The sequence below is a fragment of the Pseudophryne corroboree genome, chromosome 12 (genome assembly GCF_028390025.1).
Source record: "Pseudophryne corroboree isolate aPseCor3 chromosome 12, aPseCor3.hap2, whole genome shotgun sequence".
NCBI lineage: Eukaryota > Metazoa > Chordata > Amphibia > Anura > Myobatrachidae > Pseudophryne > Pseudophryne corroboree.
Window position 1 is genome coordinate 134,827,998 of NC_086455.1, and position 24,696 is coordinate 134,852,693.

Consider the following 24,696-nt stretch of genomic DNA (forward strand, 5'->3'; position numbering starts at 1 on the left):
CTCAATGAGCAGGATTCAATGGTGTGCGATTTTTAGCACACATTCCAACTCGCACCTTCTCGCACTTTGAGAAGGTGCGAGTTGGCGGCGCAACTCGCATATGTAATGCAGTGCAAGTTTTTAGTAAAAAAATGAACCTGCATGCGAGGTCTGGCGAAAAAAAACCCAGATCTGAAACCTATTGGCTCAATTCGCAAGGTGCAAATTTAGACAGAAGCATGCACAGATCAGTGAGATCCGTGCTTCTGTCTGTAAAAGTAAAGAAACAGTTAAACATAAAAATGACATGCAGGTCCCCCCCAACAGCTTAACCAGCCTCAAGCTCTTTGAGCCGGTCCTGGTTGCAAAAATACGGGAAAAAGATTGAGTAGGATTCCCCGTATTTAAGCAACCAGCACTGGGCTCTTGGACCGGTCCTGGTTCCAAAAATTCGGAGAACAAAAGAAGTAGGTGTCCCTCATATTTTTAAAACTTGGTCTGGGCTCCACTAGCCAGGGAGGTAATGCCGCAGATGGGGGACACTTTTATATAGGTCCCTGCGGCCGCAGCATCACACCCCATCTAGTCACTCCTGGCTGGGGTTCCCTTGGGGAGTGGGGACCCCTAAAATAAAATGGTCCCCCCTCCAGGCACCCAAGCGACAGGGATGAAGTCCGAGGCTGTCCCCGCCATCCGTGGGCTGTGGATGGCGGGATAGCCATAAATGTGTACAGAAAAATATAATATTTTCTTGTGGAACTACAGGTCCCAGCAAACATGACGTGAATGGGATGTAGGTAAGTATGTGTGAGTGTGTAAGTGTATTTTAATAAAATTATACTTTCACGGTGTGTGTGTTTATTTTAATATTTCTTTTGTTGTGGAACTACAGGTACCAGTGGGCCCTTTAATGGTGGTACTTGTGGTTCTCCAAGTATCAGCATGCGGGGGAGGCTTGCTGGGACCTATAGTTCCACGACAAAAAACAATATTTATTTATTTTTACACATGTATGGATATCAGCCCGCTAGCCACAGCCCACGGATGGCGGGTACAGACTCGGGCTTCATCCCTGGGCCCTTGGGTGTCTGGAAGGGGGGACGGGACCCCTTTATTTTAGGGGTCCCCACTTCCCCAGGGAACCCCGGCCAGGGGCAACAAGTTGGGGTATGTGATGCTGCGGCTGCAGGAACCTATATAAAACTGTCCCCCAGCTGCGGAATTACCTCACTGATACTGGTTTTAAAAATACGGGGAACCCCTACTTCTTTTGTCCACCATATTTTTGGAACCAGGACTAGTCCAAGAGCCCGGTGCTGGTTGTTTCAATAGGGGGAACCTTACTCAATTTTATTCCTGTATTTTTGCAACCAGGATCGGATCAAAGAGCCGGGGACAGGTTATGCTTTGGGGGGGGAAGGAGGTGTCTTAACGAAGAATCCATTCGCACGGGCGATCGCAAGAAGACTGACAGAAAGAGGGCGTTTATGGGTGTCAACTGACCGTTTTCTGGGAGTGGTAGGGAAAACGCAGGCGTGTCCGGGCGTTTGGAGGGTGGGTGTCTGACGTCAATTCCGGCACCAAAAAGACTGAAGTGATCGCAACGGCTGAGTAAGTCCAGCGCTACTCAGAAACGGCACAAAATATATTTGCAGAGCTCGGCTGCACAGGCGTTCGCACACTTGCAAAGCGAAAATACACTCCCCCGGTGCGGGCGCGAAATCATCGCGCACGGCATTCTGGAAGCGGACACAGTGGTGGTGAAGACCGAGGAGCAGGGAAGATCAAGGAGCAGAAGCAGGCCCAGCGGTGGTGCATGGTGACCGAGAAGCGGATAAGATTGAGGAGCAGCAGCGGCCTCAGTGACGGCGCGCCCACCCGCCCTCAAGCACCAGCCAGGTCTGCAGCCTTCCTGAGCCCCTGATACTGAGGAGTCCTGCCGGCTTCCATCCACGCAGTCCGGGATCCTGGCAGCAGCACAGCTCAGAGCCAACTTCAGCACTGCAGGGAGAGTGTGCCACCCCACCTCCTGCCCGGCCAGGGTGAGTGCGGATGTACAGAATATATGCCCTGACTGACTCTCTCACTCTTTCTGTCCTCTCTCTTTTGTCCTCACCCCCCTCTCTCACACTCTCTCTATCTCTCTTTGTAAAAGGGGGACTCTGTCTGCCTAATGCGTAATAAAGGAGGGCTCTGCTGCCATAATGTGTAAAAAAGGGACTCTGTCTAATGTGTAAAAAGAGGACTCTGCCTAGGTAATGTGTAAAAAGGGGGACTCTGCTGCTGTAATTTGTAAAAGTGGACTCTACCTGGCGTAATGTGTGATAGGGGCTCTACCTGGTGTAATGTGTGTAAGTGGCGCGACTGTGCGTCGTAATTTGAACAATGGAGGCTTCTGTACAGAGTAATATGAAGTGGTATTGTGGTGATGCGGTTTCTTGCACACAGCGCTAAAATGTCTAGTTATGGCACTGCCTTGGGCTACAGTGTCAAATCTGGACAGCTGAAGAATGTAAAAACATAGCCTGTCTTGACCAGCCTTGATTTCTGCTGCATGTCAGATCAGAATTTGATGTAAACCACCTGACTCCATAGATACAATCTGCCTTGTGTCAAAGGATCAAGCTGGTGGTTGTGTAGTAGCGTAGGAACGTCTTCTTGGCACTTGTTACTTGCACTCACACTGACGAAAACATGGGGATAGGGTTAGCAATTGGAGGGGGACATGTAGACGTGACTAAAGAATAGTAAAGGTGTTGAAACAAATTGTAGCCAAGATGGCCAGCATAAAGTTGCATATTTGTGTGTTTGCCAGTTGAGAGCTGATGAGAGCTGGCATTTCTTATTGTACTGATGCAATTAAGCCACATCCATTAATGCAAATTAAGCTAGTTGCAACTGTGATTTCAAAACAAGATCATTGTAATAAACACTCCTTTCAAAAAGTATGTTTGGGATGGGGAAGGCTGCCCATGTTAGTGTTGTTTATTAAAATAAATAAATATTATTGTGTATATATTTATCAATCTATTGTCAAAGTAGAAAAATATTGCAGAACACACAGCACGTATAAACTGCACACACATGCCCACTGCGCGTGCACTTGTTCTGCCGTGCGTGCACATATCCGCAATTTGCGTATGGTCGCTCCCGCGGACCTGCGCATCGGCGCGTGGTATGGGTATTTACGGCAGAGTTTGTGTACGCATGGAGAGCCATCAAAACACATTACATATTTAATCCAAATAGTGCACAATGTACACATAGTCTCCTTGCACCACATCAGAAAGTTATAGCTGTTTAAATGGTTGCAGAACAAGGGGATTCGCCTTTACAGGATAGGAGGGGACACACTAAGGTTATAAGGTGATGTTTGGTATCCAGCTGTAGGGTATTTTAAGGGAAACATTCCGGTGTTGGTCTGCGGAAGATCGCATGTTCCTGCGGATAGTTATGTGCAGAAGCAGAATATAGATATAAACTGTATTTACTGTATATTATGTATGCGGCGGGAATCCAGAGGAGACCACCCACAAGAGCAGTTGAGAAAGACATCGCCTACCTTTTCAAATCAACCTATGACCTCTCCTGTACTGTAAAAGTGCATCCCTGTGTCCAATGGACAAAGGGATTACAGTATCCATTGTATTGCTTTTGGAAGACTTGTATAAATAAAGCCTGCTGCAGGCCGGCCACACACAAGACTCACAACGTTATCTATTTGATGACGGAGGACTGGACCAGGAAGCGCACGCGAATATTCTCACGTATGTACATTGACCTGTAGCCATTATTCTGTTATATATTGTCTTGTATTGTAGTGTATAATTTGTATTGTAAACCCCCTTTCAGAAATAATCCACTGTGGTGTCGGAACCCAGCGGTTAATCACAATTGGTGTCGTGTGCTCATTGCCCTGCTAAGGTTTAAAGTGTATTATTATTATTATTGCATTGCATTGCTGTAGAAGGTTTAAAGTGTATCTCTGGGTGTGTACGCGCTGTGAGTACTTTGTACCGTCAGCGCGGCGTGTGTACGCAAAGTCCGTACACTGTACGGGACTCTGTACGCTAATAGCGTAAAAGGTGCGTAGAGTGTGAATTAAGTATAGCGGCCGCAGCGGCTAAAGGTTTAAAGTGTATTTACGGTGTGTTTAAGGTATAGCTTTTATTCCTGTAAAGATAATTGACATTATCACTATATATATATATATATATATATAAAAATGCATCTTGCATCAATACATTATAAAGTAAAGGTGCATACACACGGTGAGATATTGACTATCTCCGATCTTTACTTTGCGATTTCCTCAGAACTCCCCGGGGCCCTGAACCACCGATATTGACTATATTTACTTGAGATTTTGACTATACTATGTACTAAATTGTACACAATATAGTCAAGACTGACTTGTCTGCACAGTCTATCTTTTCTTGTGATACCGACCCTACACACGGTGAGATTTTCACTAACTTCCCTTGCGATTTTGACTATATAGCCCAAATCGTAAGGTTACATTGCACCGTGTGTATGCATATTAAGTTATTATGCATTTAATAAGAAGGCAGACATGGATAACGCTCTTATAAGAAAATACTATTTAAGTTACATATTAGTGGCAAAATTATTGTCTCATTTTTATTAAAAAATAATTTTATTTATTCATTATTTTAAAGGAGCAAAAGGAATTCATAATTTATTGGTGCATTAAAAAAATGTAAACAGCGAATGTCCTGGAAAAACGGAATGTGACTTTGGAATTGAATTGCAATTCGCAGTGGACATTCGCCATGATCTGGTGCGCAGAATCCAACTCACTCCTAATTGAGTGGAGCCCACTATGTTTGACAAGGATCTTTCACAGATAACTAGATTAGCACACGATGCAGGTAGAAAACTTTACAGATTATGGCATAAACTATAGTCACTAAGGATTATTCTTGTAATCAGGAAAACAGAACAACCTACGATTATAGGTCATTTACATTCCGTATGCTCTTTGGCAAACTGCATAAACCAGATACAACAGCAATTTGAAAAGAGATTTCAATTCTATTCTTCTTAATACATTGTAACTCAGAGTAAAAGCTGTGTTCCCTTATAAGCAAAGCTCCGCATAATTGTTGGATGCAGATGCAGCAGAAGATATGAAAACCAGCGTGCAATGCGTTGAGCTGGAACTGGTGAGTCTAGTTGGAAGTGGCAAGGAAGGAGTTATGGAAGATAAATCTCTGGCAGTGTGGAGGGATGCTGGGCTGCCTTGAGCGATTTCCATCAGACGGAGAGGATCTCGATGTCGGTTTGTGTGACGAGTGGAAGCCCAGTGCTTCACATGGTATTAGTCCTGATAAGAACTAACTAGGCGTCAGGTCGCAGTAACAAAACTTGAAGAGACAAGCTTGTTTCTAGCATCCAGGGTCCGTACAGATTCTCCTGGGGCAGACTGCCTCCTGGTGAATGACAGAGCCTCGGAAGGAGAGGAAGGGTGGGGAAGTGCAGGGGTGTCACCACATCCTGAAATTGAGGGGAGCATTTAAGACAGCAATTGAATTATGAAATTTGGGTCCTGGACAAACTCAAAATAGATTATTCCTACAGAATGTGCAGGGTGTGTCTGCAGCTCTAAATAAAGTAACTCAAAGTATTACAAAATCATTTAAATGAGCCAAGTCAAAACACAGCACTATGGGGGTAATTACGAGTTGATCGCAACAGCAAATTTGTTAGCAGTTGGGCAAAACCATTTGCACTGCAGGGGGGCAGATATAACATGTGCAGGGAGAGTTAGATTTGGGTGGGGTGTGTTCAAACTGAAATCTAAATTGCAGTGTAAAAATAAAGCAGCCAGTATTTATTCTGCACAGAAACAAAATAGCCCACCCAAATCTAACTCTCTCTGCAAATTTTATATCTGCCCCCCTGCAGTGCACATGGGGGGTAATTCTGAGTTGCAGGAACAACTTTGTTAGCAGTTGGGCAAAACCATGTGCACTGCAGGGGGGGGGGGGGGGGGGGGGGGCAGATATAACATGTGCAGAGAGAGTTAGATTTGGGTGGGTTATTTTGTTTCTGTGCAGGGTAAATACTGGCTGCTTTATTTTTACACTGCAATTCAGATTGTAGATTGAACATACCACACCCAAATCTAACTCTCTCTGCACATGTTATATCTGCCCCCCTGCAGTGTACATGGTTTTGCCCAACTGCTAACAAATTTGCTGCTGAGATCAACTCGGAATTACCCCCTATGTAAGAATTAGAGGTGTGGAGAAAGTTAGCCTAACGCAAGCACACATATGGGAGAAAATAAATACGTGGGTTAAAGGAACTTTATAGTACAAAAATATGGAACGGCTGGAAGACTGGTCTATAGAGCGGAAATATGCTAGCTCACAGCATACACTATAACTTTCACCGTTACCAGCTTTAAATAATAATAAAAAGATATGTAAGAAGCCACACACGCGCAGGAAATGAATAATCAGTAGTACAGGAGAGAATAATGTAGACATTCACATTCCCACTTTCTCCGAAGGGCCATTAGTATTTTATTTTTAAATAAATCGGGACTGTAAGCCATAATTCTTGGTGCTGCCATCAAGTATCCCACTAACGGCTCTGTTCACTTTTACGCCTCTGCATTCAATTATGCGTCTTGTTGGGTTGCTGCCCGTGTTCTGCTCGTGTGCCCAGCAAATGTATTTCCTAGCAGGTGCGTGTGCAGGAGCTTCTTATCCGCTCTCAAGCACAGACGTTTCAATCAGAGGAGACGATGCTATATTGTATCTGACTGCTGTCTATTAGCTAAGCTGGTGCCTCCGTGGCGATTTCATTTCACACCTCATTCTGCACTCCAGCAGCTTTGCACTAAGCCTCTCCAGTGTCTGGAGTTCCCCATGCCTTATTTACCATATTCCAGACATCATTTCCTCATGTATATAGGATGGAAACTGGATGATAGATTTGCTGGAACACATGAAAAAGACTAGTTTCAGCAATATAAAAATGAAAAACGAAATGATATACCAAGTGTTTCTCTACACAGAAATGCATTATCCAGTAGGACAGACACGGTAAAGTGCTGTGGGGGAAGAATACGCCCTAAACCGTGGCCCTTTGCTTTAGAGGGCACACACTCCTAAACCCTGAAAGTGCTACTTTTATTAACCATTTACATTAGGATGGTCAGATGTGCAACTGGGTGGATAGAGAGGCAGTAAAAAGAGGATAAATACGGGTGGTCTTCTGTTTGCCGGCGGTCGGGCTCCCGGCGCTCAGTATACCGGCGCCGGGAGCCCGACAGCCGGAATACCGACAATTATTTTCCCTCGTGGGGGTCCACGACCCCCATAGAGGGAGAATAAAATAGTGTGGCGCGCGTAGCGCGCCACCGTGCCCGTAGCGTGGCGAGCGCAGCGAGCCCGCAAGGGGCTCATTTGCGCTCGCCAAGCTGTCGGTAAGCCGGCGGTCGGGCTCCCGGCGCCGGGATGCTGGTCGCCGGGAGCCCGACCGCCGGCCAGCCGTAGTGAACCCGATAAATACAACAGGACAGAGAATGGAATGAACAATGGCCCTCATTCCGAGTTGTTCGCTCGCAAGCTGCTTTTAGCAGCATTGCACACGCTAAGCCGCCGCCTACTGGGAGTGAATCTTAGCTTCTCAAAATTGCGAACGAAAGATTTGCAATATTGCAAAAAGACTTCTCTGTGCAGTTTCTGAGTAGCTCGAGACCTACTCTGCCAGTGCGATCAGTTCAGTGCTTGTCGTTCCTGGTTTGACGTCACAAACACACCCAGCGTTCGCCCAGACACTCCTCCGTTTCTCCAGCCACTCCCGCGTTTTTCCCAGAAACGGTAGCGTTTTTTCACACACTCCCATAAAACGGCCAGTTTCCGCCCAGAAACACCCACTTCCTGTCAATCACATTACGATCACCAGAACGAAGAAAAACCTTGTAATGCCGTGAGTAAAATTCCTAACTGCATAGCAAATTTACTTGGCGTAGTCGCAGTGCGAACATTGCGCATGCGCAATAAGCGGCAAATCGCTGCGATGCGAAGAAAATTACCGAGCGAACAACTCGGAATGACCACCAATATGTAAACTCTAAATGACAGGAATATTCCTCATTGATTTGCAGTACTATGGAGCATACAGTGCACAAGTATTTCCATGACTTATCATACAACTGTCGCTTTGAACCATTTATTTGTTTATTGGTTTTATTTTCATTTCATGTTACCGACTTTGGCCATCAGCTAAGGATTACTTTAAGATCTTAAAAATGGATGTAGCGGTTTTGGTATCCACTTGACTACCATAGTATAATGAACATTATGAGATACGAGGTACGTCTTGGTAAGGGAACGGGTGGTATATTGGAGTTGGCCTTTGTTCACCCCGGTCTCTGGCATTATATATCCACAATTACCAAAACGCCACAGTGGTCAGGATGGGAAACTTTACGTTATCAAAAAGGTTGATTGGGGCCTTTATATTTCTAGCAGCAAGTCCAGGTCAGTAGCCCATGTGCAGATGACAGAACCAATAACTTTGTGAGGGAATTTATGTACTTATGTAAGAAAAAGGAAAATTTGGGTGAGATAAGAATATTGACTGGTTATTATGGGAGGTTTTTTCACACTGTGACGGAGGATATGGAAGTGCACTCTCTTCTTGGAATGGACCTTTCTAGTCGGCAACTGGGTGGTTACCAATCGGAAGGGTGTAACAGATGCCTGATGTGGGAGTGCCAATGGAGTGATGTGGAAGTGGAGATGGGTTGATTCATTCAGGTGGATCATAGGCACCCAGCAGTACGGGTGTAACTGCGGATACTAATAATGAAGGCTGCAGACAGAAAAACAGTGGGTTGGGCAATGCATACCCATGCAGACGGTCAGATACTCACATAGACTATCAGACACTGGCATCAGCAGAAGGTAGTAAGTATATGAAAGTAAGTCCTATATGTACTCTGCCAACAGAACTCTGAGTAACTTTGTTAACATACATATATACATTTCCAAAGACGTGTGTGTGTGTGTGTGTGTGTGTGTGTGTGTGTGTGTGTGTGTGTGTGTGTGTGTGTGTGTGTGTACCTCAGAATGATCATCAGAGTGGAAGATTACATTACAGTCACAATGCTAATACCACCTATTTACCATAAGAGGCATTCTGTGGCTAGAACCAACATGCAAATGCAGCCCATTCATTCCCTGTGTACCAATGACATCACTGATGTACTTATTCAGGATGTATTTCTGGTCATTAGCTCCTAGAGATTTTACAGGCTAAGGTGCACCATGCCACACCTCAATGGCCCGCCCGGCACACACAGACGTATGTGCGTTCATTCCACACTCAGAAGTGAGGCAAGGGAAAGATCATCAGCAGCTGCACTTTGCAAAGCATCTTAGTCCAGCCACCTACCCCGCTGATAACGGGTGTGGTATGGAAGGTAGATAGTAACTAGGTCGACAACTATTGGTCGACAGTAAGTAGGTCGACAGGTTCTCTAGGTCGACAGGGTCCTAAGGTCGATATGGTCTAGGTCGACAGGTCAAAAGGTCAACATGAGGTTTTTTGTTTTTTTTTTGTGTTGTTCTCTTCGTAGAGTGACCGGGAACCCCAATTAGTGCACTGCTTCGCTTGCCATGCTTCGGGCAGGTTACCGTTCCCAATTGTAGTCCACGTGGATCGTTAAGTATGAAAAGGTAAAAAAAAAAATCGTGAAAAACTCATGTCGACCTTTTGACCTGTCGACATAGAACCCCTGTCGACCTAGACAGTGTCGACTTAGTTACTGTCAACCTAGAGACCGGATCCCGCTGGTAACACCCCTTCACATGAGTAACATTTTCAGTTGTTCTCCAAATATACCTCTCAGTGTAGCATTATCAATAAATATTGCTAAAAGCTAAGAAAAATGTTAAAGAGAGAGAGAACTGTCTCTATGACATGTGTCACTCCTGCCTTTCTGCCCTGACTCCTCCCCTTTTCCTCTGCCAGTGCAGTCTTTCTGTCTCTCAGTCTATTTACTGCAGCGGGAATTCTTCTTGCCTGCCGCAAAACACATTCAGCATGTGTAGGCAACAAATGTACTTTTGTGTTAAAGAATGGATAACGACAATACCTGCAAACTGCTGACTGTTGTAGTTAAACACAGTGCAGTCTTGAAAAACAGGTTTCAGCCAAGACGCACAGAAACCGGTCCATATGTAAATGTTAAAAAACATTCTTTAAAGAATTTATCCGTATACAGTTGGTCTGATGTCACGATTAATAACGCCACACCCATTCAAAGGTTTCCCAGAGGCTACATCGTAAAAGTAGGTACAGTAAGTATGCCTGTATTGTTATAGTCTTCAATTGTGGTGACACCTCGGTGCATATTGCTTTTAGGACAGTACCAGTTATCGCTTCATGTTGCTGTTGTAAACCATCTCTAAATTTAACATCAGAAACAAAACATAACAAAAAAAGAGACTGTGTTGGAACTGTGCATCTGATTCACACGTGGGTGCACCTGACTCAGAGATGGATACAATGCCGATGTTTGCAGCTGAGCGATGTTTTGCTGCTGAACATGTGCAAAACTTGCAGAAAACCCTACAACACATCCATACCATTTAGTTTATGCAGCGACCGCTGTTGTGGCAGCACGCAACCATGGGCGTTCCTGGGTGCTGACTGGGACTAAAGTGTTAGCAAGCACAGGTTTCGTGGGCATGTTATGGGAATATCACAGGCATAACTAGACCAGAAAAAGATTCCAGCACTGAGTACAATGACACAGGCACGGCAGTGAACGTGACTGCGGTCACAAACCGCAGCTACAGAGGCCGTGTTTAGCGGAACTTGAGAAGGAAACACTATACAAGCCATAGGCTGGCGCAAGTGTTGATGCAACTGACGGTGGAATGTTCTAAACCACTGATGTAGTTGCACTGTCCATAGACACTAAAAGCGGGCGTCTCTGCACCTACATTAGCATTTGCTTATTATCACACCCGCTGTACCAACAGCGTCCACTATGACACCTCTGAATCAGACCCCGAGAACTGCTTTGTAGTTTTCTTACTTAAATCTAAAAAAACAAGACGATAATAAAAGAAATGTAATCTAAGAAAACCACAAATCAGTTCCACAAAACAGTATTTTAAGGTTTTAATTTTTTTTTCTTTTGTATCTTAAATGGGGAAAATCTGGATTTAAGGCTCTTCTCCCAATCATAAACAGACCGCATACTGAACATAGGGGAAAAAAAAAAAAGATTTTTATCCATGGCCTCCACTGAAAACGGCCATCATGGGCTGGATTAATGCAGGGCGAGACGGCCGCAGCCATCCGAGATTCCGGCCGAACTCGTACTTTTCTTTTTTAAAGCGGCATTCATTTAGAAGGCAACACCAACCCGGTTTTGTCTTATAAAATGATTGACGCTTTAATAAAACGTACAAGTTCTTCCAGAATCTCGGAGCTCCGGCCGTCTTGTACTGCATTACATCCAGCCCGATGAGTGAAAAGAGAAGTAAGTTAAATACTACAATTAATGCATCTCAAAATTAAAACCAAGCCTTCAGGGTGACATAATGGGGGTCATTCCGAGTTGATCTCTTGCTAGCAGTTTTTAGTAGCCGTGCAAACGCATTGTCGCCGCCCACGGGGGAGTGTATTTTCGCTTTGCAGGAGTGCGAACGCCTGTGCAGCAGAGTGCCTGCAAACACATTTTGTGCAAAACCAGACCAGCCCTGTAGTTACTTATCCTGTGCGATGATTGCTGCGACGAGTGACACGGTAATGACGTCAGATACCCGCCCGGCCACGCCTGCGTTTTTCCAAACACACCCAGAAAACAGTCAGTTGCCACCCATAAACTCCCACTTCCCATCAATCTCCTTGCGTTCGGCTGTGCGATTGCAATCGTCGCTAGAACCAGTGCAAAACCACAAAGGACTTCGTACCCTTATGGCGCGCGTGCACATTGCGGTGCATACGCATGCGCAGATAAGCCTTTTTTTTCACTGATCGCTACACAGAGAACAACGGCAGCTAGCGACCAATTTGGAATGACCCCCGATTGTAAACCATCTAATGTTAACTTTTCTGCACAAGATACAGCTGTCTCACAGTACCTACTGTAATATATATTCTTTCACCTTCTTTTTTTCTTCTTTGAAATTTTTGCTACCCAATAACAAATTTACAACAAAAAGGCAACTGCAGAAGTATCAAACGTAGGAAGTGTAGAAAGCAAACGATAAAATGAACAAATACTCGATTCATCATAAATATATGGCGGGAGAGGAGACATGAGCAGAAAATTGTCACAAATAAAACATATTCTTCCTAATTAGTTCATTTACATTTTACAAATTAATGATGGAATTCCTGCTGGAAAATAAACCCAGCAATACATCATGGAGTTAAGTGACCTGTATTTGTATCTATAAAATCGAGGTTCATTAGGAATGTAGATGCTGTTTGTTTTACCTGTCAAAAACAGCTCCCTCCCTTTTTCTCTCCCTTTTTTTTTTTTTCCATACTCAAGCACATAAATAAGTAGAATTTCTAGACACACTCTTTCTTCCTTACATTTATCATCTAAATAACAGCCTTGCCAAGATGGCATCCTTATAATAAAACCTCTCCGCTAGAGTGATGGGTAATGAAGCTTGCTTGTGAATGCAATTGAAATAAAAAAAAAAACCCTAGGTAAAAAAAAAAAAAAAAGTTGTTGAGCCAAATGCATGAATATTATAAGGGCTCTGAAATCGGTGGACTTTACTTCCCATCAATCTTCCTAGTGAGCTCTTATATATCGGAATATTTTGATAGATGAAGGAATAATTGAGTTATCTATCTTTCTAACTATCAGAGTTGCATAAAAATTATTCCCACACGCTGGCAAATATTAAATATATTAGGTGTCCAGTTAATTTTTCATGCAAAGGGAACAATAAGTGAAGTCGGCTTTATTTATTGCAGCATAAACAGCACATAATTCCAGGTTAGGATGAACATTTATGTCACCATGCCGCTGACGGGTTGGGGGCGGGAGGGGAGGGGGGGGGGCATAACGGTCTTACAATTTACATCCAGTGGTGTATGCATGATTTCAAACTGTACCAGTCTCCTTGCCATGCAAACGATTCACTAAAATTAGTGACATCACTGAGGTATGAGGTACAAAGTGCCTCATGCAACGTGAGTCGTTCCTGGCTAATTACTATGCAACATTCTTATTAATCATTGTCATGCACAAAACAAAAAACACTAACTAGTTTAAATCAGTCTATGCCATTGCCAAACACTTTGGTACAGGAGGTCAGATGTGTCACATGAAATTAGGAGTTATTAGTGAAGTGAACAAAAAAGTTCATGTAATGACAATGAACACTGCATTTATAGGAAATGTAAGGAAAGTGCCAAGAATTGCCTTTGTTTTCCAAAGCAGCCAGATTTGTTCAAGGTTATGGTTTTGTGTTATAACAATTATAATAACAAATGAAGAAGGTGAAAGTGAAATGAAGAGGGTAGTCACTGAAGAAGGTGAAATTGAAATGAACAGGGTGGTCACTGAAGAAGGTGAAAGTGAAATGAACAGGGTGGTCACTGAAGAAGGTGAAAGGCAAATGAACAGGGTGGTCACTGAAGAAGGTGAAATTGAAATGAAGAGGGTAGTCACTGAAGAAGGTGAAAGTGAAATGAACAGGGTGGTCACTGAAGAAGGTGAAAGTGAAATGAACAGGGTGGTCACTGAAGAAGGTGAAAGGGAAATGAACAGGGTGGTCACTGCAGAAGGTAAAATTGAAATGAACAGGGTGGTCACTGAAGAAGGTGAAAGTGAAATGAACAGGGTGGTCAATGAAGAAGGTGAAATTGAAATGAACAGGGTGGTCACTGCAGAAGGTAAAATTGAAATGAACAGGGTGGTCACTGCAGAAGGTAAAATTGAAATGAACAGGGTGGTCACTGAATCAAAACGAGTCAGGAACCCTTGTCTCCAAACGTAACAGCCAGAGATTTCGGCTACATAGCCTATAGATGTAAAGTGACAATTAGTTTTTAGGCAAGACCAACATTGATTGGTTTATGCAAATGTTACATTAGGGCCTTGGTCCACATTATTGGGTTGGGACACCTGCATTAGTGTTTATTTCAGCATCCTTAGGATGAAGACCATAAAGCGACCGCAGCCTGTTCTCAGGACTATAACTCTGAAATATCGTACGTCTCTTACACCATTACATATTCATATATTTACATATGCATCCTTTATTTATAAGACGTCAACATATTTCGCTGAGTTGTGTTGATGGCAATTTATAATTAAGAATACAAATGTTATGCAAATGTTAAAGATGGATAAACAGTAAGAATGTGCTTGTGAGAGCTTGCAATCTATAAGCTTTGTGCATGTATATGTGTACAATTTTCTTTTTCCAAAAAACACTGTACATTGGTTTGGTAACAGAAACTTTGGAAGTCAAACAGTGATGTTGTCTTCATCATTATTATCCCTGAAGTTATTTTGTTTTTATGCTTCCATGGATAAAATGGGTTACACTGAGTTTGGCTCATTGTACCCATAATGCATTTCTCCCAACTGTACAGATTTTTGCAGGACTGTCCTGCTGTCCTACCCGCGGGTCAGTGTCCTCCCGTGGTGGGGGGAAAAGTTGGAAGGTCACCTGTTACTGGCCGCAGAGCAGCAGGGAATACATGCTATGCGCGGAGCATTTATTTGCTGGGAGAGAGGGACTGGGGGCATGCCAGCTGCTGAAAGAGTGCTAAGCAGGTCCCCACAGTCCTGTGAAGCCACAACACCTTTTGAGTTTATACTGCTGCACCTGTGTATAATGCCCAGATGCACCCTTTGGCTCATATATTGCATGTAAATCTGGCTCTGGTGCTAGCCAGTGGCTCCTAAGCCATTTAGCTCACCGCACGTCCCTGATATACAGTAGCTTGATGTTTCAAAGTGATTAGCTTTTGGACAAGCCCCAGTCTTAGTGCATACTCGTCATTTACAAAGTGGTTCCAAAAGTGGGTTTACCTAGGGGAGGCACAGAGGCAGGGCCGGTTTTAGACCTGACAAAATAAAGTAGATCTTGTGGCGCCCAGGGCGAGTTTCCTTTGGCACCCGACAGGCAAAACAGGGTTAGTGCGCGCCTTAGGCGCACGTCAAAAAATAGGGGCATGGCTTCATGAGGAAGGGGCGTGGTCACAGTTATGCCCCCTGTAGCTGTGCCATCAGTAGTTGTGCCCCCAGTACTGTGCCGTCAGTAGTTGTGCCCCCTGTAGCTGTGCCCTCAGTAGTTGTGCCCCCAGTACTGTGCCCTCAGTAGTTGTGCCCCCAGTACTGTGCCCCCTGTAGCTGTGCCCCCAGTAGTTGTGCCCCGAGTAGTTGTGCCCAGAGTAGTTGTGCCTCCAGTACTGTGCCGTCAGTAGTTGTGCCCCCTGTAGCTGTGCCCTCAGTAGTTGTGCCCCCAGTACTGTGCCCCCAGTACTGTGCCCCCTGTAGTTGTGCCTCCAGTACTGTACCCCCTGTAGCTGTGCCCTCAGTAGTTGTGCCTCCAGTACTGTACCCCCTGTAGCTGTGCCGTTAGTAGCGCCGCCTACCAAAATAAATAAATACTCACCATCCCCGCTGCTGCTTCCCGCCTGCTGCTGCCCTCTGTCTCCGGCGCCGCTCCTCGGATCTATGGGAGAAACGTCATGACGTCTCTCCCATAGCACCGCACAGACACTAGAGATCAATTATGAAATCTAGCGTCTATGGATGCTTCCACAATGCTGTGCGGCGTGCAAAGACGTCATCGCGCACCGCACGGCTCCGGATCTTGCTATAGCGGCGGCGCCCTTGGGACAAAAAATCCTGCTTGCCCGTGGCAAGATCCGCTACTGCACAGAGGAGTAGATTTACAAAAGCTTCTAAAAGAGACAAGTTGAGGTGTTGCCTGTAGCAACCAGACTGTCATCATTTTCTAGAATGCAATAGATAAATGATAGCTAAAATCACCTCCACTTTTCATTTTTAGAAGCTTTAGTAAATCTACCCCTCAGAGGCAAGGGGCAGCAGGGGATGAATGAAATTTTGCGTAGAAGCAATGTTGTTAACTAAATAAGCCAATAATGGGCATCTTTTAATTAAAAAGGAACCAATGACATCACAGACCAGTTGGGAACATTCTTAGCGGCATTATGTCATTCAGTTGTCAACAAACCTCTCTTTTTCGCATTAACTTAAAATAATATTATGACTTAATGGATTTCCGTTGAAAGAGGAAAAAAAAAAACAACCAACAAACTGTAATTTCTTGGTAAGTAATTTAAGATGAATCTTCCGCTTTTAGTTTAATCCTCTACATAGTATCCATAATGGATTAAAAGATGTCCCCACCGGCTATAAAATTTCAATATAAACCCAATGATGAAAAAAATAACAAAAAACAAACCATGACCCCACTCAGCCATTCACATACACCAGTTTATTCAGAGACAGCAAAACAGGAGCCCTGGAACCATTTCCCAGCCACAAAATAGGCTGCTGAATAGGCGTTATTATTACATAATTCTTCCATTTTATAACAATGGGCAAAATTCAATTGTCTATCGCTACTGATCTCCTATCTAAAGTGACGGGAGATGTGGGGGAGATATTCAATTGTTTCTTGTTATTGCGCTAATCGCTCCCAGAGAGGTCGGGTTCAGACACGCAAAACAGCTAAACCCGAACAAAGAAATTGGTGCAATGCAAAAACATCCTGTTTGAGCGCTGAAACAGGTAACTTTTTGCTCCCTTCAGCATGCATGTGAGCTGAAATACCAACGCCAGGGGCTGATTGCACCCGAACACAAGCTACAATTGAATAGCTCCGTTGAGCGCCATCTACTGGCTGCCAGTGGTTCAAACAATTGAATTCTGCCCAATATGTAAATTCATCATAGTATGTGGTGTAGAAAATACTAGCGTTTATCATGAGGCGTATTGCTGCGATGCCTGAACTCATTTTAGTTCTAGGCTCTATGCTGTGGTTTACACACAATATCGGAAACATTTTCCTTGATCCCTGAAGTGTACAATAAGATGTTAGCTACTCAGACTACATGCTGATGTCTCAAGGAACTTACATTTTGTTTAACAATATTAACCACCAACTCTATTACTCAGGAATGTTTCTTTCTTACCATGATACAAATGTCAGCAACCCACAAGGCATTTACGTTCACTACTTTAATGTGAACATGACTATAACCGGTTGTAATGAGTTAAAGCACATCTGTGGCTTTTGCACAATACAGTAGCACCACAATTACCTGAGGTTAACGAGGGCAGAGGCTGCCTTGACAATCAAAATCACAGTTAATCCGAGAATACATATATACTACCTACCTTACTGTATTTAGCGGATAATGTGGATATTGATCACTCTGCCGTCAAAGTGGAATACAGCACCCTGTTTTTACTTATTTATTATAGACTGTGTCAGCTGTTTTCCTAGGTGCTTTACAACAGGTGTGTTGGTAACTGCCTCACCTTTAAAAGCAAAGTTGCTGTGAGCATTAGACCATGTAGCATACCTAAAGTTTAACAATAATGTGATAGGTATTTTTACGGTAATTATTTTGAGCAATAAGGAGATTTATGGTAGACTTAAATGGTTAAACCTCTTTCTGTGAGGTACACTGGATTTCACAGGGAAACATCAGGGTGTAGAGATGGATCTGGATCCAGGCACCAACAGGCTAAAGCTTTAGACTGTCCCAGGATGCATTGGGGCCTCCTCTATAACCCCACCTCCAGACACTGAGAGCTCAGTTTCGTTAACCAGTCCAATGCGGAAGCAGGTAATAGTCACATAGAACCACCTTCTCACGACAGGAGAAGGGACTAGCGGCTAATGCCATACAAACCCGTACATGGCCTATTGGGAAGTTCAGCACGTGGATTCCCTACGGGCACTGGGAGCAAACCTGGTGTCCTGGTGGCGTTTTATAGACGATGTCCTTCTTATCTGGCGAGGAGAGAGTAGCACGTTAACTCACTTTCTTGAGACCCTTAATGCCAATGATTTTAATATATTTTTAACTTTTGTGGAAAGTAAGAATGACTTGGTGTTCCTGGACCTTAAGATATATATAGAGGACGGGAAAATATATACACAAAGCCATAGAAAACCGACCGATTCCAATGCCTACCTCAGTATAAATAGTGAACACCATGAGAAATGGTTAGAAAATATACCGGTAGGGCAATTTAAACGATTGAAAAGAAATTGCACGGATTCTGCCATCCTAGAAACACAACTTGAGGAAATGACAGGAAGGTTTCGGGAAAAAGGATATGAAGAATCCACATTGGAAAAGGCGAAAGAGAAAGTACACCAACTTGATAGGAAGGAGCTTTTAATGGAGAAGGAGAAGCCAGTATCAAAAGACAACCCATATGAATGGGCATTCATCACCCAATATGGTGCATACCATAAGAGGGTGGAAAAGGTATTTAGAGACAACTGGCAAATACTGCTGGATGACCCTGTTTTGGGGAATTCCTTACCAGCTAAACCAGTATTCATATACAAAAAGGCTAGGTCTCTGAAAGACAAACTAGTTAAAAGCAGTTTAAGAGAGAGAATAATATGGGAAGAACATGCACCAAGGGGTTCCATAGATGTGGAGCTTGCCTTATGTGTCGAACCACCACGAAAAAAGACATAGCCAGAAAGATCACGGATTTTGAGGTGAATGGCAAGAAATATGTGATAAAAGATTTTGTCACCTGTCATTCCAGGAACGTAATCTATTTACTGGAATGTAATTGTGGCCAAATTTATATTGGAAAAACATCGCGGCCACTAAAGACCAGGGCAGCTGAGCACATTTATAATATCCGTAAGGGATTAGAGACCCACCCCCTTTCGGAGCATTTCAGTAAGAAACACAATAGGTGCGAGGGTCAGATCCAACGTTTCATTGGGTTACAGAAATTGAAACCCACCTGGCAGAATAAAAGTCTAGAGAAGCGCTTAGCGCAGAGTGAAATGAGATGGATATATGACCTTGACAAGTTGAAACCCAATGGTCACAATGTTGACTTTGAATTAAAGTGGTTTCTGGATTAATATTATTTTATTTATAGTAGTGTCTTATTTATGGAAAGTTTCCTATTTTATACATATTCCATTTGCACACTACATCCTTTTTATGATTCTTTTAAGTAACTGATGTGTATCAATCATACATTTTCTCTTTCCATTACATATGTTCGATCACTCATGTATTCGTTTGAAGAAATTCAGATCCCCACCCGGGTAATTAGGGATGGACATGATGGGAATACGAAGTACCATCTAGTTTGGTCAGGTGTGGGGATCTAGAAACGTGAAAGAAGAAATGTGGAAATCTTTGGGCAAATCTAATCCCTAAAGCAAAATGGCTGCCGGATCATCAGGGAGTCCCTGTTGACCAATTGAACAGGGAACCAGGATGTGAGGATTATGTAAAGAAACGAGATCCCTGCGAGAACTGCGGCTAAGAGGTAATCGCGTCACTTCCGTCAGGTGACCCCGGAAGTACGGAAACGGCCGCTGGAACGAATACACGGCACTTCCGCTACGTGATTCCGGAAGCGCGGCTGTTTAGAATTATGCCATTATTGGGAGATTGTAAATGGTATAAAAGAAGCATCAACTACACAGCTCCTTATCCATTCTTGAGAAAGGTCGTCAATTTGGACCGAAACGCGTTGCGAGGAGAAAGAGCTGCACATTTCCGGGACTACTGCTGATAATACCCGTGGCGGTGGTGTCAGGCTCATCAGCCTTGGACCACATTTGCTAATTTCCAGCTAGTCCACCGCACGGGAGTATAATGGTGAGAGATTCATTTTCCACTATATGCACCAGTCACTTTATTGCTGTTCATTTGCACAGAGACTCTACCTAATTACTGTGCACGATTTAAGTCTGTGGTGACCAGTTGTGGAAATCACCCATCACAGCCCAATCAGCCACAGCCCTTCAGTAGAGTTGCAATACCATCAGCTTTATACCATTCCAAGGTGAAAGAGCCTGTTCACCATCGACGCACGAGTCACTTTAAGTTTACACACCATTGTACCCACATTTTTAATGTGATGTCTTTATGTGTTGTCTGTTAAATAAAACATTGTTCCTTCAAAACATTTTTGATCGAGTTACATGTGGCAGACAGACATTGTGTTCTGAGTAGATCATTCAGGACCATCCATAAGAGACTGAGCGCCAGTGGTACCCTCTTAATTCTTGTCTTGTATACAAACCCATAAAAGCTAGGTGCGTCAGGGTGGGCGCCCTGTAGTAACTCGCAGAAAGATTTAAACATGGTAAGTCTACCATAAATCTCCTTTTCTGAAGCGGGGTACATTGGTTTCCACAGGGAAACATCAGGGATGTCCTAAAGCAGTTCCTCATGGGAGGGGAAGCGCCATAGCGGGTATAAGAAACTGGCGTTCAAAGGAAGCATCCTGGGAGTCGGAAGTATCGAAGGCATAGAACCAACGTGTTCACTGAGGACCACGCAGCCGCCATGCATAATTGTTCAGTGGACGCGCCTCAGCGGGCCGCCCAAGAAGGTCCAACAGACAGAGTAGAATGGGCTTTAATAGCAGCAGGAGCTGGGAATCCAGCTTGCGCATACGCTTGTGCAATTACCATTCTAATCCATCTGGCCAAGGTTTGCATATTTGCAGACCAGCCACATTTGTGAAAACCAAAAAGTACAAAAAGGGAATCTGACCTCCTCACACAGGCAGTTCTCTCCACATAAATACGGAGAGCCCTTACCACATCCAATGACCGCTCTTTGGAAGACAAACCAGAAGAGATAAAGGCCGGAACCAGAATCTCTTGGTTAAGGTGAAATGATGACACCACCTTAGGCACATAACTAGGGCAAGTTCTAAGAACTGCCCGGTCACGGTGAAATATCAGAAAGGGTGGACGACAGGACAGAGCGCCTAGGTCTGACACCCTGCTAGCAGAAGCAATAGCCAGTAGGAACAGGACCTTGACCGTGAGCCATTTAAGGTCCACTGACTCAATAGGTTCAAATGGAGACTCTTGCAGGGCATTCAGGAAAACAGACAGCTCCCATGGAGCCACAGGAGGGACATAGGGAGGCTGAATCCGTAAAACACTCAGGGGTAAATTTACTAAGATGGGCGTTCTATTTAAGTTGGGATGTTGCCCATAGCAACCAATCAGATTCTACTTCTCATTTATCTAGCACCTTCCAAATGACAGTACCTGGATTCTGATTGGTTGCTATGGGCAACATCCCATCTTAAATAGTACTCCCATCTTAGTAAATTTACCCCCCTGAGTGAAAGTATGAACGTCAGGAATATACACAATTTTTCTCTGAAACTACACCGACATGGCAGAGATATGAACCTTGAGGGAGGCCAGACGAAGGCCTAAGTCCAGGCCTTGTTCCAGAAAAGCCAGTAGTCTGAAAGTACTTAATTTCAAGCATCATAAATCTTAGCAGCACACCATGTGAAATAAGAATCCCAGACCCTGTAATAAATCCGGGCAGATGCCGGTTTGTGGGCCTTCAGCATAGTTTGAATAACTGCCTCTGAGAATCCTTTGGCCCTCAGGAGTGAAGCTTTAAGAACCACGCCGTCAAAGCCAGTCTGGCCAGGTCCAGGTAGACACAAGGGCCCTGAACGAGGAAGTCTGGGTGTTGAGGAAGTAGAAGAGGACGCTCTATCGATAGACCCTGTAGGTCTGAGAACCAATGCCGTCTGGGCCATGCTGGTGCAACTAGGAGTAGTATTCCTTCTTCTGTTTGTACTTCTGCAGTACCCTGGGCAAGAGTGACACCGGAGGGGTGACGTAGGGCAGCCAAAAGTTCCATGGAATTGCCAGTGTGTCCACGAACGCTGCTTGAGGATCCCTGCATCTTCATCCGGAGATCGGAACTTTGTGATTGTGTCGAGACGCCATCAGGTCTACATCTGGTAGACCCCACTAGGAGCTGAAAGACTTCCTGATGAAGACTCCACTCTCTGGCGTGCACGTCCTGATGACTGAGGAAATCCGCTTCCCAGTTGAGGACTTCCGAAATGAACACTGCTGATATTGCTGGCAGATGGTGTTGCGCCCAACAGAGGATTGTTGACACTTCCATCATTGCCATGCGGCTTTGAGTGCTGCCTTGATGGTTTATGTATGCAACCGTGGTGGCGTTGTCTGACCGTACTTGAACAGGCCTGTTCTGTATCAGAGTCAAGGCGAGAGACAAAGCATTGAACACTTCCCGTAATTCCAGAATATTTATCGGGAGGAGTGATTCTTCCCTGGTCCACCGACACTGGAAAGAGTGTTGCTCCAACACCGCACCCAAACCCCTCAGACTGACATCTGTAGTCAATAGAACCCAGTTGGGGATCCAGAAGGGATGGCCCCTGCTCAACTGCTGGCCCTGTAGCCACCAGGTCAGCGACATATGAACCTCCAGAGTCAAGGAGACCATGTGAGACCTGATCCGATGAGGCAGGCCATCCCACTTGGCACAGATTAACCTCTGCAGAGGGCGGGAATGAAATTGAGCATACTCTACCATGTCGAACGCCGACATCATCAGGCCTAGTACTTGCATCGCCGAGTGTATAGACACTTTTGGGCGAAAAAGGATGTATCTGATCCTGTCCTGAAGCTTCAGGACCTTATCTGGAGACAGAAACAGCCGTTGGCTGTGTGTGTCCAGCAGTGCCCCCAGATGCACCATGCTTTGAGCTGGGACCAGCGAGGACTTCTTCCAGTTGATGAGCCACCCGTTGGCTTGTAGGAAGTTTACCGTCAGTTGTAAATGACTGAGGAGGACATTGTGTGAGTTTGCCAGAATCAGCAAGTTTCCCAGATACGGCAGGATCCTGACTCCCTGGCGACGGAGATGAGCAGTCATCACAGCCATAATCTTGGTGAAGATCCGAGGAGCCATGGCCAGTCCAAATGGCAGAGCCTGGAACTGATAGTGTAGGTTGCCAATAGCAAACCGCAGATATTTCTGATGTGATATGGCAATAGGTATATGCAGGTGAGCATCCTGTATATCGAGGGATACCATATAGTCTCCGGGTTCCATGGCCAGTACAATTGAGCGCAGTGTTTCCATACGGAACTTGGACACTCTTGCAAACTTGTTCAGTGATTTGAAGTGAGTATAGGCCGGAAGGACCCATTGGGTTTCAGTAGTAGAAACAGGGTCGAGTAGTTTCCTCGCGCTTTCAACGGATCCGAAGGGATAACCGTGGTGCAAAACTGGCGAGCGGGACGTCTCTTGAAAGAGACTGCACACCCGTGAGAGACAATTTCTTGCACCCATGCGTCTGAAATGGTCTTTAACCAGACCTGGGTGACTCACAGAAGTCGGACTCCCACCCTGGGGTCCCCCAGGGGGAGGCCCGCCCCATCATGCAGCAGGCTTGTCGTGTCTAGAAGAAAGCTGATGGCTCCCAGGATTGTTTTGCTTTGGGCTTTGTGGTTTTGGAAGCACAAGATTGTCTCAGGTAAGTCTGACGCTTTACTTTCCCTTGATGTCGAAAGGAGCGAAAAGTGGTACCTTTTGCCTTCTGTGCAGAAGGAGTAGTATTAGGGAGAAAGGCAGTCTTAGCAGCCGCCACATCAGCTACACTTTTATTGAGGTCTTCCCCAAATAAGATGTCTCCCTTAAACGGAGAACTTCCAAGGTCGTTTTGGAGTCCAGGTCCACCTTCCATGACCTCAACCACAGAATACGGAGAGCCAAGATGGGCATAGTCGACACCTTGGCTGCCAACACACCCGCCTCAGAGGACACCTCCTGAATGTAATAGGTGGCGGTGGTAATATGAGACAGGTATTGTCTGGCATTGTCGGATATATCATGGGGCATCCTCTAAAGCCTGAACCCATGTATCAATTCCTTTTGCAGCCCAGGAGGCTGCTATAAAGGGTCTATGCACAGAACCTGTAAGGGAGTAAACAGACTTCAGGCATCCCTACACACGCTTATCTGTCAGTTCCTTCAGTGAGGTGACAGTGATGACAGGCAGAGTAGATGACACCACCAGACGGGTGACATGGGAATCCACCGGCGGTGAATTTTCCCACTTGTTACACAACTCTGTAGGGAGAGGATAGCGAGCTACCATCCATTTAGACAAGGAGAATTTCTTCCCTGGAGAAATCAAGGGTTCTTGTCGTATGTCCTCTAAATAGAATGCAGCAATAATGTTTTAGTTACCTTCTGATGTTTAAACTTATCAGGTTTCTTAGACACCATAGTGGAATCCTCATCATCATTTGATATTTGCAGGATCTGCTTAATATCAATCACTAGGTCCGGGAAATCAACCTGAGTTGTAGATTCCTCGTCAGAAGCAGCTGTGTCAGTGTCTGACAGGACAGTGTGTTCCCCGTCCTCTTCACAAGAATCTGAGATTAGTGGATTGTGAGGAGGCAGTGGTCCCATTGACACGAGAGTGGCTTGGGGCAGTCTTATGTCTAACCAAAGATTGATTCAATTGCTGCAACTGGGTAGACAAATTATCCACCCAGGGTGGATTTACCACAGGTACAAGATGTGACTGTAATGGTACAGGAGGTCCCATAGGGGGCATAAGGCATGTCACAAGCGTATTTAACATAGTTGAGAACGCCGCCCAAGGTGGCTCCTGAT

The 24,696-nt window shown here is 44.7% G+C and overlaps 1 protein-coding gene and 1 long non-coding RNA gene across 7 annotated transcripts in view; one reads left to right on the plus strand and one right to left on the minus strand.

The window, feature by feature from the left end:
* Positions 1 to 24,696, minus strand: part of CDIN1 (CDAN1 interacting nuclease 1) — a 501,029-nt gene that overhangs the window by 200,057 nt on the left and 276,276 nt on the right. Inside the window, exon 12 of one of the 5 annotated variants that reach the window (XM_063948055.1) lies at positions 6,600 to 6,948. The exons of the other annotated variants lie outside the window; for them this stretch is intronic. Coding sequence (XP_063804125.1) covers positions 6,888 to 6,948 — 61 coding nt within the window. The 3' untranslated portion in view covers positions 6,600 to 6,887. Of the gene's footprint in view, positions 1 to 6,599; positions 6,949 to 24,696 lie in introns of those variants that run through there. 5 annotated transcript variants of the gene reach the window in all.
* Positions 1 to 24,696, plus strand: part of LOC134980988 (uncharacterized) — a 231,880-nt gene that overhangs the window by 187,551 nt on the left and 19,633 nt on the right. The gene's annotated exons all lie outside the window — the stretch shown is intronic.